Below are 14,909 nucleotides of genomic sequence, written 5' to 3'. Positions count from 1 at the left end.
CCTGGGCACGATGGACAATTTAACATGGCCAATCTACCTGCTCATCTTGGACTGTGGGAGGAAACCCACGCTGTGAGAATATGAAAGCTCCACATATAGTTGCCCAAGGGTGGAATTGAACCTGGGTTCCTAGCTCTGTGTGAGAGAATAGTGCTAACCACTGAGCCACTGTGCCGCATCCTCTGAGCAATGGCACTTCTGACCATGTAGCACCCCTTCAGAGTGAAGATTCAACTCTGATGAAATACTTGACCTAAAGGAAGTCCTTTTGTGTGCGTAGTGTCTATGACCCTCGGCACATGCCAGTTTGTAGTGTGGCTGAGGCTGGAAGTTCATTGGTGCCAGCCAGGGTGTGTGGCATGGTTGCTGACCTCTTAAACACTGTGCTGTGTCCCCGCTGTCTTTGCAGGTTTCTCTTCAGTGACCACCGGCTCTCGTTGGAGCCCCACCAACTGCCACAATTGCGTCCAACGATTGGAATGGGAGTGGGAGCCCTGGAGAGGGCAGGCAGGATGGGGGAGACGGCTTGGAAAAATCGTTGGACAATGATGCCGAGGGTGTATGGAGTCCTGACATTGAGCAGAGCTTTCAGGAAGCATTGGCTATATATCCACCCTGTGGGCGACGGAAGATTATCCTGTCTGATGAGGGCAAGATGTACGGTAGGTGCCTGTGACAGTCTCCTCCTGGTGTATTGAGTCTATACTAGAAAATGATCAATGGAAGTGATATCAAATTAATCCTGGTGTGTTCCAATTGCTACGGCGTCTAATGGTTAGGGAAGCCTGTAGCTTGCTGGGCAGAAACAGCCCACTTCCTCTCTGGGTTCACCTGGATTAGAGGGTCAATCTCCCAGAGTATACACAGCCCAGGCTGTGTCCATCCTCTGGAAGGCCTCCATAGCCAGGCCCAACACTCTAGACACAATGAGACATATTCACCCTGCTCTACACTAACTGACCAGAGATGGAGAGCATGGATAGTAGTGCAGTTAGAAATTGAGGGAGTGTCCCCTTTATCAAGTAGTGACTGCACTCTCTTGTATTTGACATACATGTAGAACAGAGTCAAAGTGTGGTGCTAGAAATTCACAGCAGGTCAAGGAGCAGGAGGGTCCATGTTTTGGGCATAAGCCCTTCATCAGGAATAGCAGACTGCAGAAATTAAGTGTGTGCCTGAAAGCTGTCAAAATCACTAACTGCAATTGCAAAGTGCAAGTAATGTCCACACTATGTACATGTGAGGGTCTCCTTTTGGAGGAGCAATATTGCACTGCCTTTGACAGGACCCACCTTCAGAGAAGCCGTGAGATTATGCTGTTTGTGTTTGTCCACAGTGATTCCCTGTTCATTAGATATTTACCTCCTCATTCTCAAAGCAAGAGCGACAGGAATTACCCCCTTGGCTTTCAGTCTGGGTTTCACAGCGTTCTGTCACGGAGAATTTAAATCCAGAAATGAGATCGCAAGTGGTTTATAAGTCTCAACTTTAAGAATGTGCTTGTACTTCTCATGCTGTCTGTCTCCGTGATCTACTTTAGAGAGAGATGATCAAGAGGAACACAAAGGTGGGTGAAACTAGCCGTTGTTGTTGTCATCGTTTTCGTCGCCGTTGTCGTAGTGTGAAGTTCAGGATATTAAACAGTGTTTTATTCAGATCAATGTGAGTTGTCTGCTTTTTGCAGACGATGGTTTGGAAACTGGTCAGGAGACATGACCTGCTAGAGGAGTTCTTTCAGTCAGTGATGTGAAGCTGTATTAGTGCTGTGTGTGTGTTCTGAAACTGGGGGATTCTGTCCTGGTGAGTGCTGACTGCATGACTGTAAGAATCATTGCTCCCTGACGTTTGAGTTTTCTTTTGACATTGAGACCCCTGATTTCTCTTCTCAGTCTTGGAATATAGAGTCGAGACTTTGAAATAGATATTGCTGGGAGTGGGTTTGGCCTCCTTAGGTCTGAAGGAGTGAGTCTTTATCCTTCCTTGTTTCAGCGCATCTCCATCCTTCTCTCCACTGAGACAATCTCATTGATTTGATTCTGGAATCTTGGCTGGTAATTGTACTGCTCTGAGATGGACTGTAAAGTCCAGTGTTTCTGAAATTGTTTAGATGTGTTTGTCTCTCTAAGAAATGAAACTCTGAGACCAGTTACCTGATTGGATTTAAGATCCAGTTTTAGCAAGGGATTCCTTGTGCTCCAGTTTGCTGAGCTCTCTGCTGAAGGAATGGGTCCCTGGCCTTTTTAAGACAAAATCTTTTGATTTCTCCCCCACCCCTCTCCCCAGTTATACCATTGATATCTCGTTGCTAACCAGACCAGAACAAAAGACTCAATCGTGTTTGTTGCCTGTAGTGCGTTTTTCCACCAATTGTCAGAGCTGTAGAGAGATTATGGAAATGCACACATTCAGTGTTATAAAAGGAGTTAATCATCTATCTTGTTAGGTAAGATCACTTTGTAAGTTAGTATCAATGTGTTTTACCTGGTGACTGTTTCAATCCAACTGTAAACGTCATCTCCTTTCCAGGGATTGAGCAGCTTGAGCCTCATCCAGTGCCTATTTGCTTCTGAGGGTGGTTAGCCTCCTGATCTCTCCTCCTCAGCCTTCAGCATGTCCCTCCACTCTCCTTCATTCTTACTGGCTAGATCGGGACCCAAGCACTCAGCAGAAGTGTTGGTGAGTGACATGTTGTGGCTGCAGCCCACTGTCCTGGCTGGAGCTCTCCAGTGGTCCCTGTTGTAATGTGGTTGATGATGCTGAGCAGGTAACTCTTGGCTGTGTTTGGAGTACCCTAAAGGAGGACTGTCTGAAGTGGGAATGCCCTAATGCTCTCCTGCTTGACACAAAGAGGGACAATGGCCTAGTGGTATTATCACTGGACTGTTAATCCAGAAACTCAGCTGGTGTTCTGGGTACCATGGAATTTGAATTCAATTTTTTTAAAAACCTGGATTTTGGTCTAGACTCCTATGATGTCAATGAAACCATTTGTCAATTGTCAGAAGAACCCAACTGGTTCACTCGGATCCTTTAGGGAAGGAAGCTCCCGTCCTCACCTGGTCTGGTCCACATGTTAATCCACACCCACAGCAACATGGTTGACCCTTAATTGCCATCTGGCCAATTAAAGGTGGACAATAAAATACTAGCCTTGCCAGTGACGCCCTCACTCTGTCAATGAATTTTTAAAAATTGGATTCCAAAGATCCATGCAAACTTGTCAAATCTGTAGCTGGTACCAAATTTTGGAAGACTATGGCATGGTGGCTCAGTCGTTAAAGAACGACATTCTGTGAGGAGCTGTGCACACTGAAGACAGACGTCAGAGAGAGCTGGAGGCTCAGTGCAGCTTCTCGGGAATCTCTGAATCAGTGATGGTCTCCCTCATTGAAAGAAGAGCTGTTTCTGGTCATCGCAGACCTCCAAGAGCAATGAATGGAGAAGCCTGCACTTGTATAGCAACTTGTTAGCTGAGGGAAACATTATATACATATGGATTAGGACCAGGTTTAGAGCTTGCTCCCCAGTTCATTATATCGTGGGTCGCCACAACTCCACAGTTCCCCCTACCCCAGAAGGTCAATCACTGAGACACAGTCCATGGGCAATGGGCAAGCACAGTCTAGCTCCACACAGTTAATCTGAACTTTTGAGGAGTTAGTAACATTACAATGCAGCATCATCCTAAACAGTCCATGCTGGTATTTTTGCTTCAGTTAAAGCTCCTTATGTCTTTCCTTGTTTCTATCTATTATCATAACCCTCTGTTCACTTCTTTTTACGTCACAATATATGAAACAAGAGCAGGAGTAGGCCATCTGGCCCCTTGGGCCTTCTCCATTGTTCAGTACAATCATGGCTGATCTTTTTGTGAATTCAGCTCCATTGACCTGCCCTCTCACAATAAACTTTAATTCCTTTACCATTTCAAAGGTTCCCCCCTCATTCCAATGAGTACAGTCCCTGTCTACTCAATCTCTTCTAAGCCAAACCTCTTAATTGTGGAACCAACCTAGTGAATCTCCTCTCGTACCAATACATCCTTTCTCAAGTAAGGAGAACAAATCTGTACACACAACTCCAGGTGTGCCCTCACCAGCACCCTATGCAGAGGCAGCATAACCTTTCTATTTTTAATATCCATCCCTCTAGCAAATGCATTCGCCTAGTTTCTGCTTAAATGCATCGGTGCTGTCCAACAAAAGTCAAGAAACTTGATACTGTCAGGCAATCTGTTTGGTTAACACCCCATCCACTGCCTTCGCCATCCACTCTCTCTATCACCAACACTCAGCAGCAGCAGCAGAATGTACCATCAAGATGCACTGCAGCAACTCCGCTCCATCGGCAGCACCTTCCAAATCCTCGACTTCTGCCGACAAGGAGGATGAGCAGTGGATAAGTGGGAAACCAGCTGCAAGTTCCCCTCCAAGCCACTCATCATCCTGACTTGGAAATACATCACTGTTCCTTCGCTGTCGCTGGATCAAAATCCTATAATTCCCTCCCTAACAGCTTTAGGGGGAATGCCTACACCCCAAGCAGTGCAGAGGTTCAAGAAGGCAGCTCACCACCACCTTCTCAAGGGCACTTCGTGATGGACAATATTTACTTCAGGCACTTCCAGAAATAACTAATTCCACATTAACTTCTCTTTCTGAATTCCAGATAGGAATTATTGGTGACTGTCTTACATCGACAACCTCTAGTTATGCTTCTTCACACAAGAGGGAATATTTGCTCCATATCCAATCCATCAAAACGCCTCAATAATCGCCAAGATCTCTCTTAGGTCACCCCTTGGCATTCAAGAGAAATGCGACCCGGTCTATTGATCCTTTCCTACCTCATGCATTTCTAACATCTTTGCAAATTTCCTCTACCTTGTCTAGCTCCTTGAGATCACCCCAGCTCTCTTGCTTACAAAATGGTGACTAGAACTACACGCAACATTCCACATGTGGTCTAACCAAGGGTCAGTACAGGTATTGGTATAGGAATGGTATATTGGCCCAAGGCACTTGGAGTAGTCCTTTTCTTAATGATGGGAACAGAATGCTGGAGGAAGCTGACTTGGCATAATATTAGTGCTTGATATTTCATGAAAACAAGTTGTAACAAATAATGTGTGATTAGGGATGAGCAGTAAATGCTGTGACTGGCCAGCAAGGCCCACATAGAATCATGGAGTCATAGAGATGTACAGCACGGAAACAGACCCTTCGGTCCAACTTGTCCATGCCGACCAGATATCCTAAATTAATCTAGTTCCATTTGCCAGCATTTCCCTCCAAACCCTTCCTATTCATTTACCCATCCAGATGCCTCTTAAATGTTGCAATTGTACCAGCCTCCCCCACTTCCTCTGGCAGCTCATTCCATACATGCACCACCCTCTGCATGAAAAACTTACCCCTTAGGTCCCTTTTATATCTTTCTCCTCTCACACTAAACCTATGCCCTGTAGTTTTGGACTCCCCACGCCCCCATGCTGGGAAAAATACCTTGTCTATTTACCCTATCCATGCCCCTCATGATTTTATAAACCTCTAAGGTCACCTTCAGCCTCGGATGCTCCAGGGAAAATAGCCCCAGCCTATTCAGCCTCTCCCTGTAGCTCAAATCCTCCTACCCTGACAACATCCTTGTAAATCTTTTCTGAACCCTTTCAAGTTTCACAACGTCTTTCCTACAGCATGGAGTCCAGAATTGAATACAATATTCCAAAAGTTGTCTGACCCCATTGTCCTGTACAACCACACACACATGACATCCCAACTCCTGTAGTCAGCGTTTATCCCTCTGGACATTAAATAGGCGGAGGGCATGGTAAATTGGAGTGTATTTTTGCAGAGATGGCATAATGCTTTTTTTCTGTTTCTGTTTTCTTGAGCTTGTGTAGTTTTTTTTTGTTGCTGGGATGTTTGAATCCAGTTTGCCCTGAATAAGGGAAAGAGGAAATGAAGACCAAATAAATGGGAGGCATTTAATTTCTCTCTCTGTGTCCCCAGGGCTGTGTTTACAGCTTGGCCTTTCGAAACTGTAATGAGAGCTTGGCTGGCCCTTGTTAAACCTGTTTCTCTGTTGACAAAACACATCAGTTAGTGATAAATGGGAGTGAGGACAATAGAGACAAGATCACAAAGCAGCCCACAGGCTGTTTCGGGGGGGGGCGGGGGGGGAGAGAATGGGTGGGGCTGAGAACTCTGCAACAACACTTTATCTCCCACACTGATTGAAATCTCACCCACGTCCCCATATGGGCCTGCTGCTGTACACACACTTAACAATTGCCAATTGCCACACGCCCCATTTTGTCTGTAATGCTAAGTCTGAATTGATATTACAGGATATTTTTTCAATGGAAAGGCCGCTTTGCCTCTTGAGCCCGTTCTGTCTGGTTAGTTCAAGTCTGATCTGCGTGTCCAGCTCTAATCCAACATGCTCAATTTTCTGACAACAATTTGTCCCCAGCTCCAATTTCACATTTTCAGTTTGTAAGCTGGCCTCAGGAAGATTTTTATGGGGAGACTTCCCACTGTCTGTTCCCCACATGGTTGTGAGGAAGTGGGTCTTGGCTATCAGCTTGGAATGGCTTGATTTAGGCCTTGCTTTCTTCTGGACTTGCCTTCCAAAGGGAATAGGTCAAAAGTCACATGACACCAGGTTATCGCCCGACACGTTTATTTGAAATCGCAAGCTTTCGAAGGTGAGGTCACCTTTTGGACTATCACCTGGTGTGTGAATTTTGACCTTGTCCAGCCCAGTCCAACCCTGGCACCTCCACTCCAGAGGGAATGGTTTGTCTCTTTTTCCCTAAGTCCCTCCATTTTCTGTCCCTCGTGCTCTGGCTCGCTCTCTGTTGCCCCCACCCCCCTCTGTCCGTCTCTCTGTCTGGCGCTCTGCCCTCTCTCTTTTTTTTTCTCACTCTCCCTCTCTTTCACATCCTCCCCCTGCACCCCAACCACACAACTCCTTGCCCCCTTCTCTATGCACCCCCCCCCCCCCCCAACCCACTTCCTCTCGGCACTCCATAACACAGTTAAGACCATTCAATAGGGAAGGCTTGACCTGATTCTTTCCATCTGAAGCCATTAAATTGGAACTCATCCCTTGGAGATGAGGCACAAAGTGGAGTCATGTGGACTAGACCAGCTATCGAAATCAGGTCCAGCTCGCTGAAGGACCAGAATGAGTGGAGTTGGACTCTAGACTGACAAGCTACTGAAGGGAGGAATTTGGCTCAATCCACTGGCACATTGAAAGATCTATCCACTTGGTCCCATAGTCCTACAAATAGCCTGATACAAATAGATCTATGAAGAAATGTGAGAAATTGAGGGTGACATTGTCCTGGTCAAAGTATGACATCAAAGATTGATAAGGATAAGAGTCAGTGAGCTCCACGTGAATCTTGTTGACAGCAGCTTCATCTACTTACTTGTCTAATTCCCTTTTTTGGCAAGTTGTTATTGCAGTTTTCAAGACCTTTATCCAAGTAATTTTGTTCAGCAATCAAATTTATGACACACACTTCTGCAAAGGTCAGAGAATTGAACTTGTGACCTCTGGTCAACATTAGTCCAACAGAAAAATCTCTAGCTTACTGTATGTAGGGTGTGTACATGCAAACCTTCCAACATCTTGGCTCAGTTTTCCTAAACCACGCTTGTGGGTGCTGACGGAGTCGGGATCAGCTGACTGTGCAGGACCCGAGTGGTGTGTGGGTGTGGGGATGTGTGTCTTATCCTTTCAGTGAGCAAACGGAGTGGGCCTAAGAGGGGAATCCAAGAGTTTTTGACTTGTTTTGAAAGCCTATGTTGCATTACACCCTGGACGACATGCATCCAATGAACCTGAGGCTGAACTTTGGATGGTTTCTGTGCTTTCTGCTTTTGGTACTCATTTAGGTAACCAGAATATAACTGGAGTACTTCATCAAGCAGGATGATGCAGGCTCGTGACTGTCAAGGACATAGCTGGAATACTATAAATAGTCCGAATACTAAGACATGTGGCAGGCAGTCTGAATACTCGATGGGATGAAAGGGCACCGATGTGGGTTGAGATTTCATCATTAGAAGTGTGAAGTATTCATTGCAGTCTGCCTTTTAGAGTCGACTGAGAATCTTGCCATATAACAAGACTCTCCAAAGGCCCTAAGCACTGAAATTCCCTCCCAAATCCCTTCTTCCTCTGCCTTGGTTTAAAATATCCCCTGAAAGTAGCTCCTTTGGCCAAGTGTTTGGGTGCATGTGTCCTGATAACCACTTCCTTGGGAGGCTTCGGCAATTCGGCATGTCCTTAAAGATTCGGACCCATTTTTATTGATGCCCGCCTCGGAGAGCATTATTTCCAGGTGCATCACGGCTTGGCACGGCAACTGCTCTGCCCAGGACTGTAAGAAACTACAGGGTATTGTGAACACAGTCCAGTCCATCACGCAAACCAGCTTCTCATCCACTGACTCCATCTACACTTCCTGCTGCCTTGGGAAAGCAGCCCCCTCCCACCCCGGTTATACACTCTTCCACCCTCTTCCGTCAGGCAGAAGTTACGGGCCAACAGGTTCAAGAACTGCTTGTTCCCTGCTGTTATGAGACTTCTGGATGGACTCCTCAAATTTCAAATTTAATGTTGAGCTCGCTCTTTGTGCACCTTCTCTGCAGTTATAACATTATATTCCTCACCCTGTTCTATCATCCTAATGCAATTTATATGTTGTGTTCTGCCATTATTACATGCAAAACAAAAGTTTTTACTGTACCTAGGTACATGTGACAACAATAAATCAAATCAAAATACTCCTTCTTCTCCTACCCCTTTCCCCCGCTTCAGTGGCAGCACAGGATGAGACCATTTGACCCTTCATTTCCTGAAGAAGGGCTTATGCCCGAAACGTCGATTCTCCTGTTCCCTGGATGCTGCCTGACCTGCTGCGCTTTTCCAGCAACACATTTTCAGCTCTGATCTCCAGCATCTGCAGACCTCACTTTCTCCCCATCATTTGTATCAGCAGGCTGGACTTCCCAACTCTGCATGAGACTCTACAGATGGGTGTATTGAACCTGCAAACCATCGTGGAGTGATACCTTTCACTTCCGTCTAACCTTCTATACTCTCTTCATAAAGGGTCTTGATTTTGTTGCCGGCTGCTGTTCATTACTGACACTATCACCACTTGAATCAGAATGTTCAAGCTCCGTGACAGCATGATCCAGGCTGACACACTAGTACAGTACTGAGGCAATGCTGCACTGTCACTGGTACTGCCATTGGAGTTAAATATTAACCCGAGTCCCTGACACCTCATGTGGATGAGGCACTATTTGAAGAACAGTGGGATCTCTTTTGCTCAGCTGATGTCACCAAAATGGATTACCTGGCCTCTAGCACATTGTTGATTGTAAGATTTTGCTTTGTGCAACTTGATTAAATCATTTCCTAAATCATGACTCCAATTGTCAAGCATTTTAGAATGCCCTGTGTTTATGAATGGTGCTATATTGAGTCATAGAGATGTACAGCATGGAAATAAACCCTTCGGTCCAAACTGTCCATGCTGACCAGATATCCCAAGCCAATCTAATCCCACCTGCCAGCACCCGGCCCATATCCCTCCGAACCCTTCCTATTCATATACCCATCCAGATGCCTTTTAAATGTTGCAATTGTACTCGCCTCTACCACTTCGTCTGGCAGCTCATTCCATACACGTACCACCCTCTACGTGAAAAAGTTGCCGCTTGGGTCTCTTTTACATCTTTCCCCACTCACCCTAAACCTATGCCTTCTAGTTCTGGACTCCCTCACCCAGGGAAAAGACTTTGTCTAAGTATGCTATCCATGCCCCTTTTATAAACGTCTATAAGGTCACCCCTCAGCCTCCAACGCTCCAGGGAAAACAGCCCCAGCCTATTCAGCCTCTCCCTATAGCTCAAATCCTCCAACCCTGAACCCTTTCAAGTTTCACAACATCTTCCTGATAGGAAGGAGACCTATATTCCAACATTAGTCATCCAGTGTCCAGTACAGGAGTTCAGTAAAAATTTGGGATTAAGAGTCTAATGATATATAGGAATCCTATATAGATACAAGTTCCTTCTTTCAATTTAAACCCGTGCCTTTTGTTTGTCCTGAGAAAAACTCAAGAGCAGCTACTCGGTGACTGGAATGGGCTGGGCTCTTTCCCTGCCTCTGCGTGTGAAATAGGAGTGAACCCAGGTCCCTGCGATGTTCTGAATGGGACACTGGGCTGTTACTGATCCATTTTCCTCTGTCCTTTCTTTGTTTGGGAGCAGATGCAGTCAGGTACAGTTCTGAGGTAGTTGGCTACACTTTCTGAAAGGAAGAATACAACAGAAAGATCCCTAACATGAGAACAGGTTGGTGTCTTTGAAGAAGGTTTACCAGCACATCATAATCAGATAGGAAACCTTTACAGCTGACGTATCTGTCAGGGAATATCCTACTTGGAAAGCAGATGTTTCAAATTAACACCTAATGCTGTGAAAGGTTTCTTTTGGTATAAAGACCTTCAGATAGATTACCATTCATCTTTAATTCAGTCAGGACATGCATGAGGCAGAGCTCCATAAATATTGGATGCACACCCTTAGTATAATGCTCAGAAAATCACTGTTTAATTGGAGACTGTCTAATATATTGTTATTTGGACCTCCTCATTTATGATATCACTGGCTATTTTTATTTTTGTAGTTTTATACTCTACAATAAATACAAACTAATAATTTTTACCTGAGTTACTGATCTATCAATAATTTGATCTTTTGCCTGTTAGAGAGGTTTGCAGGAAGTGGAGGATATTCGGTGTATTTCTGGTATATCCACGGAAGGGATGTGGTTAATGGGGTGCTTTGGATATGATGGGATCTCAATGTGGTCTAATGTGTTAACATGATAGTAAGGATGAATAAAAATGTAACCTGATCTCTCATTCTTTTAAAAGTGTATTTTGACTGGAATTTGTATATGGAACCCCTACAGTGTGGAAGCAGGCCATTCAGCCCATTGGGTCATGCTGACCCTCTGAAGACTGCCCCACCCAGATCCAACCCACCCTCCCCAATCCCTGTTAGCCCTGCACTTCCCATGGCGAGCCCGCCTAGTCTTTTCACACTTGGATACTATGGGCAACTTTAGCATGGCCAATCCACCTAACCTGCTCATCTCTGGATGAGGGGAGGAAACTGGAGCACCTGAAGGAAACCCACACAGACATTGGGCAAATGTGCAAACTCCGTGCAGGCAGTCGTCCGATGGTGGAATTAAACACTGGTCCTTGTACGTGCTCTTGTGACGGATGGATGTGTTTTAGTCTAAATGTGATTGCTTTCATGGGCCTGAGATTATTTCCTGCATCAAAGTGGCTCCATGAGATTGGGGCATCATTCCCATGACCAAATGTTAGAAAATTGTCACTTTCTGTAAAGGAATTCGTCCAACATTTTCTTGCCTAATTAAGGAGTGGAATTAGTCATTAGGATCTTGTTTAAGTGATTCAATGAAATGCACAAGTTTGGAATCTATTTTTATCCTTTGCTACATTTTTGGAAAGTGATGCCAATTTGACCTCATCATCAGCCATGGCCCTGGGGGTAGTTCTTGTGCTGTTAGAATTGGAGGGTCAAATTCAGATCTTGAAGCAATCAGAGACTTGAGTATAAAGGATTGAAGCTGACAGCTCAGTGGAGAACTGCTGCACTGTCAGAGATGGAAGTCTTTCAAGTGCAGTAAAACCAATGTCCCCATCTGCCTTCTCAGATGGATGTGATAGATCTCCTAGCTCTATTTAAAAGAAAATTTGGGAGGAATATATTCCTGAAAGCAGAATACTGTAGATGCTGGAGATCTGAAATGGAAACAAAGTGCTGGTGAAAGTCAGTATGTCTGGCAGCATCTGTGGAGAGTGAAACAAACTCTCCAGTCTCGTGACTCTCTCCTTTGGAATGGAACTCGAAGTGTTAACTTTCTCTCCCCACAGATGCTGTCAGAGTTTCTCCAGAACTTTGATTTTACTTTTATCACAAAAATGGACTATCTGCTCACTTAGTACTTAGGGACAAGGTGTAAAATGTGCCTTACTTGCTTTTCTGATCTAGGTGTTGACTGTTTTGTATTGCTGTTTGCTAGCCTATAGACTGACAGTGCATCAGGTAGAAATATCAAGTTGGGTTTGGAATTTGGTGCTGTCCTGGCTGTAAACACCTTGTTATAATTGTCATGGATAGAAATCAGATAATGTTAGAATATGTTCTTTAGATAAATTTGAGGTGCTACATTTTGGAAAGGCAAATCAGGGCAAGACTTAGTGGTAAGATTCTGGGGAGTGTTCCTAAACAAAGACTTTGAAGTTCAGATTCATAGTTCCTTGAAAGTGGTTTCGCAGGTAGAGGATAGTGAAGGCCTTTGATATGCTTGCCTTTATTGGTCAGTGCATTAAGTATCGGACTTGGAAGATCACGTTGCAGCTGTACAACATCGGTTAAGCCAGCTTTTGAATGCTTTGTGCAATTCTGGTCTCCCTCCTAAAGGAAAAATGTTGTGAAACTTGAGAGGGTTCAGAAAAGATTTACAAGGATGTTGCCAGGGTTGGAGGTTTGAGGTATAGGAGAGGGTGAACAGGCTGGGGCTGTTTTCCCTGGAGCAATGGGCACTGAGGGGTGACCTGATAGAGGTTTATAAAATCATGAGGGGTGTGGATAGGGTGAATAGACCAGGTATGTTCCCCAAGGTGAGGGAGTCCAAAACAAGAGGGCATAGGTTTAGTGTGAGCGAGGAAAGATGTAAAAGGGACCTATAGGGCAACTATTTCACACAGACGGTGGTGTGTATATGGAATGAGCTGCCAGAGGAAATGGTGGAGGCTGGTACAATTAGAGTATTTAAAAGGCATCTGGATAGGTATATGAATAGGAAGGGTTTAGAGAGATATGGGCCAAAGGTTGGCAAATGGAATGAGATTAATTCAGAATGCCTGGTTGGTATGGGTGAGTTGGACTGAAAAGTCTGTTTCCAAGCTGGACATCTCAATGACTCTAGTGCTTCACCTCTTACCCTCAGACTGATTTTCCTGTTTAAACAATTTGAGCTGGAAGCCTTTTTGAGTTTAAAAATAAGGAAGGTTATATATTATCACCTTATCTGGATATTAGAATTGCACTTGTCTCCCATGCACTACTGCTCACATGAAGATTAGATCCAGAGGAAAGTAAAGCAATACAATTACAACCTGTCTATCAGTCTCTTGTGCATTAGTCCTGGAATCTCTTGATGAGTTGATGCCTCAGCTGAAATTAAGGTTTTGTCATGCAATGAGTTTTCAGTCGGCTTCTTGTAGTTGAATATCCAGGGAGATAGTTGGAAGAATCATAGAATCCCTAAAATGTGTAAGCAGGCCATGTGGTGCTGGGTCCTCTACTTTTTGTCATTTACATAAATGATTTGGATGCAAGCATAAGAAGTATGGTTAGTAAGTTTGCAGATGACACCAAAATTGGAGGTGTAGTGGACAGCGAAGAGGGTTACCTCAGATTACAACAGGATCTGGACCAGATGGGCCAGTGGGCTGAGAAGTGACAGATGGAGTTTAATTCCGATTAAATGCGAGGTGCTGCATTTTGGGAAAGCAAATCTTAGCAGGACTTATACACTTAATGGTAAGGTCCTAGGGAGTGTTGCTGAACAAAGACCTTGGAGTGCAGGTTCATAGCTCCTTGAAAGTGGAGTCGCAGGTAGATAGGATAGTGAAGAAGGTGTTTGGTATGCTTTTCTTTATTGGTCAGAGTATTGAGTACAGGAGTTGGGAGGTCATGTTGCGGCTGTACAGGACATTGGTTAGGCCATTGTTGGAATATTGCGTGCAATTCTGATCTCCTTCTTATTGGAAGGATGTTGTGAAACGTGAAAGGGTTCAGAAATGATTTACAAGGATGTTGCCAGGGTTGGAGGATTTGATCTATAGGGAGAGGCTAAACAAGTTGGGGCTGTTTTCCCTGGAGCGTCGGAGGCTGAGGGGTGACCTTATAGAGGTTTACAAAATTATGAGGGGCATGAATAGGGTAAATAGGCAAAGTCTTTTCCCTGGGGTGGGGGACTCCAGAACTAGAGGGCATAGGTTTAGGGTGAGAGGGGAAAGATATAAAAGAGACCTAAGGGACAACTTTTTCACGCAGAGTGTGGTATGTGTATCGAATGAGCTGCTAGAGGAAGTGGTGGAGGCTGGTACAGATGCAACATTTTAAGATGGGTATTTGAATGGGTATATGAATAGGAAGGGTTTGGAGGGATATGGGCCAGGTGCTGGCAGGTGGGACTAGATTGGGTTGGGATATCTGATCAGCATGGATGGGTTGGACCGAAGGGTCTGTTTCCATGTTGTACATCTCTATGACTCTGTGGCCCATCAGTTCCACACCAACTCTCCGAAGAGCATCTCACCCAGACCCACCCCATCTCTGAAACTTTACATTTTGCATGGTTAACCCACTTACTTACACACTCCGGACACTATGGGAAATTTAGTCTAAGCTGCAAGTATTTGGATTGTGGGAAGTTGGAAGAGGTTGATTAAAGTTTTCCTCCCATTATTAAGGTTTATTATTCTGACAGCTTCGATAATTTACATCAGGTCACATTTGCTTTCTGCAGGACCCATGGTTGTCCCATCATCAAAAGTCCTTTTCTAAAAAGGCTATGAGATTAGGTCAATTGATACCAATTTGTTGTGGATTATACATCTTGAGACAGTGATTGCTTTTGTAGCTGGCAGACCCCATTAAATTGATAAACTTTTGAATTAGTTTCAGGAAAGCACATTGACACCACATCAGTTCCTTTTGTCCCCTCCTGAAACAAGTCATGAAGTGATCCTTGGCTGGCCATATTCT

General features: G+C 44.7%; 1 protein-coding gene across 10 annotated transcripts in view; it reads left to right on the top strand.

Annotated features, from left to right (window-relative positions):
- LOC122563303 (transcriptional enhancer factor TEF-5-like) overlaps positions 1-14,909 on the top strand; it is a 252,424-nt gene that overhangs the window by 90,381 nt on the left and 147,134 nt on the right. For 9 of the 10 annotated variants that reach the window (XM_087973691.1, XM_087973689.1, XM_087973688.1 and 6 more), the window contains one exon: positions 410-662. In XM_087973691.1, the coding sequence (XP_087829817.1) occupies positions 656-662 (7 nt within the window). In that variant the 5' untranslated portion in view covers positions 410-655. Of the gene's footprint in view, positions 1-409; positions 663-14,909 lie in introns of those variants that run through there. The other variant, XM_087973696.1, reaches the window with a different exon arrangement.

Source organism: Chiloscyllium plagiosum, unplaced genomic scaffold (genome assembly GCF_037043375.1).
Source record: "Chiloscyllium plagiosum isolate Xiang-an unplaced genomic scaffold, Cpla_swu_hap1 HiC_scaffold_26, whole genome shotgun sequence".
Lineage (NCBI taxonomy): Eukaryota > Metazoa > Chordata > Chondrichthyes > Orectolobiformes > Hemiscylliidae > Chiloscyllium > Chiloscyllium plagiosum.
The sequence above is the reverse complement of the archived record's forward strand: the minus strand, read 5'-3'. Positions and strand labels throughout refer to the sequence as shown.